The sequence below is a fragment of the Limulus polyphemus genome, unplaced genomic scaffold (genome assembly GCF_000517525.1).
Source record: "Limulus polyphemus unplaced genomic scaffold, Limulus_polyphemus-2.1.2 Scaffold4422, whole genome shotgun sequence".
NCBI classification, from domain to species: domain Eukaryota; kingdom Metazoa; phylum Arthropoda; class Merostomata; order Xiphosura; family Limulidae; genus Limulus; species Limulus polyphemus.
In genome coordinates, this window is record NW_013670032.1 from 52,703 (window position 1) to 58,642 (window position 5,940).

The following is a 5,940-nucleotide window of genomic DNA, read 5'->3' on the forward strand; positions in this document are numbered from 1 at the left end:
CCTATAGCAACAATACACAACAAATTGTCATTATATAGAAACAATAATCTATTGTTCATAATGTACAGTAGAAGCTAGAATATACAGTCTGACTTCTACATTATCCTATAGCAACAATACACAACAAATTGTCATTATATAGAAACAATAATCTATTGTTCATAATGTACAGTAGAAGCTAGAATATACAGTCTGATTTCTACATTATCCTATAGCAACAATACACAACAAATTGTCATTATATAGAAACAATAATCTGTTGTTCATACTGTACTGTAGAAACTAGAATGTACAGTCTGATTTCTACATTATCCTATAGCAACAATACACAACAAAATGTCATTATATAGAAACAATAATCTGTTGTTCATACTGTACTGTAGAAACTAGAATGTACAGTCTGATTTCTACATTATCCTATAGCAACAATACACAATAATCGGATGTTCATATTATTCGAATTGAGAAACTGACCGAAAAACCTGATTTCACATCATTCAGAAGCAACAATGTATCACTAGTACCGGATGGGAGGTATAGGGGAAGGGATAGTAGGGGTGACCCCTTACCGTAAAAACTATCACCTCACCTGTTTTTCCCATGCCTTGTGACGTAGTGAGAGACCACGCTCCCACGCGCCAGCTAGCGGAAGAACCAACACTCCGAACGAAAAACCGTTTTATCAATGACCGAGGGAGAAAACGTGAATGAAACCAGTTTTTGTGTATTCTAGTTAGGATTACTCCAGGCCAAACAGTTTTCTGAATGAACCGGATGGAGAAGCTCGAGTGCAGGCTGATACGGTTGACAGGACTTTACAGACAGAGGAAGTTTGAAGTCGAGAATTTTGAGTAAATTTGAGTAAAACGTGCTTGCTGGATGTACATAAAACAGAAGGGAAACGAAAGTTTGGTTTCTCCAGAATGCTTAACACTGGTTTCACGTGCACTGCTCAATAAGTAGTCAATTAATTAAAGTCATATCACAAATTTGTAAAAGTTTCATAGAAAAACAAACTTTGAACTTATAATTCATAAATAAGAAATACGTGAACGCAACGTCCAAATAGCCACCAATGGGTTGTAACCTGCATGTGAAAATCAAAAACTTAATCACGTATTTATTAACCGTTTCGGAATTTTGGCATTGAAATATCACAACGCAACGAGACCTAAACACACATACTGTTTGCAATGTTCCTAAATATCAGGTATCACAACGCAACCAGACCTAAACACACATACTGTTTGCAATGTTCCTAAATATCAGGTGTCACAACACAACCAGACCTAAACACACGTACTGTTTGCAATGTTCCTAAATATCAGATGTCACAACACAACCAGACCTAAACACACACACATTCTGTTTGCTATTTAGGAACATTGCAAACAGTATGTGTGTTTAGGTCTGGTTGCGTTGTGATACCTGATATTTAGGAACATTGCAAACAGTATGTGTGTTTAGGTCTCGTTGCGTTGTGATACCTGATATTTAGGAACATTGCAAACAGTATGTGTGTTTAGGTCTGGTTGTGTTGTGGCATCTGATATTTAGGAACATTGCAAACAGTATGTGTGTTTAGGTCTGGTTGTGTTGTGCATCTGATATTTAGGAACATTGGGTATCAAAACCCGGTTTTTGGCGTTTAAGCTTCGAGACTTGTCGCTCTGCCACTAGGGGACATTACTACAAGAAAGGTTATCCGAGTTATCGTCACAATCCGTGTTTCATCTCTGTCAATATTTTCTTGTTTTTGCTGTAGAAAAAACAAAACAAAAAAATATGGGCGAATTCGGTTGTCACCATTGTGGGCTAATCAGTTTATGCTTTCCCAAGTTTTTGTATGTGTGTGCGTGTGTGTCTCAGAAACAGCTCGTGAGTGAATAATTGTGAACAAACAGAGAGGTTTTTTTTTGTCACCTTCCTTTCTGTAATCCAAGGGACCGTGGTCCAACGGAAGTATCATGGGAGGTTCTACTCAGGTGGGGGGAAACAGCGTCTTGCCCCATATTAGACGAATCTTTACTGGCTTATGTCTCGGCAACAGCTGGAAGGTTACAATGGTGACAGCGTGCCGCCAGATACAGTCGGTGCTTAGGCAAGAGTCGAGGGCACTACGGTCAAATGACAAAGTTCAGACGGAGGAGTGAACGGATAGTTTGATGTTTTAATTTCTCAGTTTAAACGTTGTTGTCTGTCGTAACCTGGTAAAACGTTTCGAGATGAAAATGCCTATCGATATTAGGATTCTCTTTTCCTCAAAAAACAACTAACGGCGCGAATGAGCAGGTGTCCTAGTAATGAGAGCAGCTGTAACCTTCCCTGCATCTCGCTAGTGGATCGTCAATGAAGAATGACGTAATTACTTGGAATATAAGGGTCACAACCAGACCTTTACCAACTATTAGTCTCGGTTTGAATTACCAGGGATGGAGACGGGTTAGTCGTTTGGATTGCGGGTTATTTATTACGAAATGAAACAATAAAAAAACTGGCTTACAGTCTGAAGAACTCGGTCATGGATTTCGGAAGGTGTCTTGTCTCGACTTCGTGACTTTTTGTTTCAGGTTTATAATCTACCATGTTGTCACCAGCCGTCCCTGGCAGTAAAGCATCGAAAGGTGAGACACAAACACGTGTTTATTAACCTATTTAACCATTTTAAACGTTACTGACTCAAATTAAGCCGTGACATATACTCACAGTGCTGAAGTTCATAACCTTCAAAATTAGTGTTATGACGTATATCATTTAGTTCATGGCCCTCAAAACTACTGTGTTGGGGTATATCATTTGGAAGTTTATAACCCTCAAAATTAATGATCTGATGTATATCATTTAGAAGTTTATAACCCTCAAAATTAGTGAACTGTGATATATCATTTAGAGGTTCATAACCCTCAAAATTAATGGTCTGATGTATATCATTTAGAAGTTCATAACCCTCAAAATTAGTGTTATGACGTATATCATTTAGTTCATGGCCCTCAAAACTACTGTGTTGGGGTATATCATTTAGAAGTTTATAACCCTCAAAATTAATGATCTGATGTATATCATTTAGAAGTTCATAACCCTCAAAATTAATGATCTGATGTATATCATTTAGAAGTTCATAACCCTCAAAATTAATGGTCTGATGTATATCATTTAGAAGTTCATAACCCTCAAAATTAGTGAACTGTGATATATCATTTAGAGGTTCATAACCCTCAAAATTAGTGTGCTGAGGTACGTAGTTTAGAACAGTTGTTAGTATAACTTGTTATTTCGTCCTACATTGAAGCCAACAGTCTATCAAAGCTACATCAGGGATTTTATTCTTTCAATTTTAGTGGTGGTATCACCCCCCTCCTTTTAATATATCTTCGCCACTATTATGTGGTAGTTTTTGTTATCTAGTGTCACAGAATGGACGATTAGGTCAGAGGTTATTTTGTACTCGGATAAACTGGTGTCACAGAATGGACGATTAGGTTTGGTTTGTTTAAATTTCGCGCAAAGCTACACGAGGGCTATTTGCGCTAGCCGTCCCTAATTTAGCAATGTAAGACTACTAGAGGGAAGGCAGCTAGTCATCACCACCCACCGCCAACTCTTGGGCTACTCTTTTACCAACGAATAGTGGGATTGACCGTAACTATATAACGTCCCCCAGGACGATTACATCAGAGGTTCGATTACGGGGAACCCACTTTGAGACGACTTGAATGGGTAATGAAAAAAAACCTTAATAAGTTTAACATAACAGAAAATGTACAACGTTTCGACTGATGATAACAAAACCTTTACCATTACCCATTCAAGCCGTCTCCAAGTATTATAGGTCAGAGGTTATTTTGTACTCGGATAAACTGGTGTCACAGAGTGGACGACTAGGTCAGAGGTCACCTTGTGCCATAATAAACTGGTGTCGCAGAGTGAAGACTGGGTCAGAGGTTATTTTGTATTCTAATAAACTGGTGTCACAGAGTGAACGAATAGGTCAGAGGTCATCTTGTACCGTGATAAACTGGTGTTACAGAGTGAACGAATAGGTCAGAGGTCATCTTGTACCGTGATAAACTGGTGTTACAGAGTAGACGATTAGGTCAGAGGTTATTTTGTACTCGGATAAACTGGTGTCACAGAGTAGACGATTAGGTCAGAGGTCATCTTGTACCGTGATAAACTGGTGTTACAGAGTGGACGAATAGGTCAGATGTCATAATACTTAGTTATAAGTAATATTTAAAAAGTAAACTAAATGATTATAACAGTGGATAAAAAAAAAACATCGTCTTAGCAACAAATAGTAAGTTTCATTCTTAGATCGTCTTAGCAACAAACAGTAAGTTTCATTCTTAGATCGTCTTAGCAACAGACAGTAAGTTTCATTCTTACATCGTCTTAGCAACAGACAGTAAGTTTCATTCTTACATCGTCTTAGCAACAGACAGTAAGTTTCATTCTTACATCGTCTTAGCAACAGACAGTAAGTTTCATTCTTAGATCGTCTTAGCAACAAACAGTAAGTTTCATTCTTAGATCGTCTTAGCAACAAACAGTAAGTTTCATTCTTACATCGTCTTAGCAACAAACAGTAAGTTTCATTCTTACATCGTCTTAGCAACAAACAGTAAGTTTCATTCTTACATCGTCTTAGCAACAAACAGTAAGTTTCATTCTTACATCGTCTTAGCAACAAACAGTAAGTTTCATTCTTACATCGTCTTAGCAACAAACAGTAAGTTTCATTCTTACATCGTCTTAGCAACAAACAGTAAGTTTCATTCTTAGATCGTCTTAGCAACAAACAGTAAGTTTCATTCTTAGATCTAATTGATTGTTGGCAGTCATCTATCGAAAGGAGGTCACTGGTGATAATTAAGCTAATTCTCAGGCCTACAGTAGAAAAACCCGATCTGCATATGACTGGTAGTCTTAAAACATCTGGCGTATTGAAACAACTTAGTAAGTCTACTAATAATGGTAACTAGCCGTATTACAGATTTCTCGATAAGTACTGTTACCGACAGAACATCCTGGTGGTAGCAGCACACGTGAAAGTGTACCTGAAACGCTGTTTCAAACTTCTCTTGCTACCATCTAGAATTGGGCCAGTAAATAGTTACGGATTGGAAAAGTGTTATCCAATCATTGTCCTGTTTTAATACAGGGGGAGCCATTCCTTCTCAGTAGAGGGGCAGGGTTTGTATGTAATTACTGACATTATATGGGTAAGTTTGTTCAATGAATAAAATGGATCCAGCTATTGCTGGTAGAGAAACAATAAAAATGGTATATGTATTTAGGTCTGGTTGCGATGTGACATTTAGTATTTAGAAATACTGGAAACAGTATGTGTGTTTAGGTCTGGTTGTGTTGTGGCATCTGATATTTAGGAACATTGCAAACAATATGTGTGTGTTTAGGTCTGGTTGTGTTGTGGCATCTGATATTTAGGAACATTGCAAACAGTATGTGTGTTTAGGTCTGGTTGTGTTGTGGCATCTGCGTGCTGAGCACAGCACAGATAGCCAATTGTGTAGCATTTTGCATAGCAAAAAACAAAATCTTGTAGCGATTGAGAAAAATGACCGATATACTTTATTATTTATTACCAACATACTTTGTTGTTTATTACCGACATACTTTATTATTTATTACCGACATACTTTATTATTTATTACCAACATACTTTGTTATTTATTACCGACATACTTTGTTATTTATTACCGACATATTTTATCATTTATTACCGACATTGGGTAATAAATAATAAATGTAATAAACAACAAAGTATGTAATAAACAACAAAGTATGTCGGTAATAAACAACAAAGTATGTCGGTAATAAATAACAAAGTATGTCGGTAATAAACAACAAAGTATGTCTGTAATAAACAACAAAGTATGTCTAAAGTATGTCGGTAAAGTATGTCGGTAATAAATAAAA

The 5,940-nt window shown here is 37.0% G+C and overlaps 1 protein-coding gene across 9 annotated transcripts in view; it reads left to right on the top strand.

Moving 5' to 3' along the window:
- LOC106471125 (protein c-ets-1-A-like) overlaps positions 1-5,940 on the top strand; it is a 71,990-nt gene that overhangs the window by 27,188 nt on the left and 38,862 nt on the right. The window contains exon 1 of one of the 9 annotated variants that reach the window (XM_022399750.1): positions 2,484-2,624. The exons of the other annotated variants lie outside the window; for them this stretch is intronic. Within the exon in view, the coding sequence (XP_022255458.1) occupies positions 2,585-2,624 (40 nt within the window). The 5' untranslated portion in view covers positions 2,484-2,584. Of the gene's footprint in view, positions 1-2,483; positions 2,625-5,940 lie in introns of those variants that run through there. 9 annotated transcript variants of the gene reach the window in all.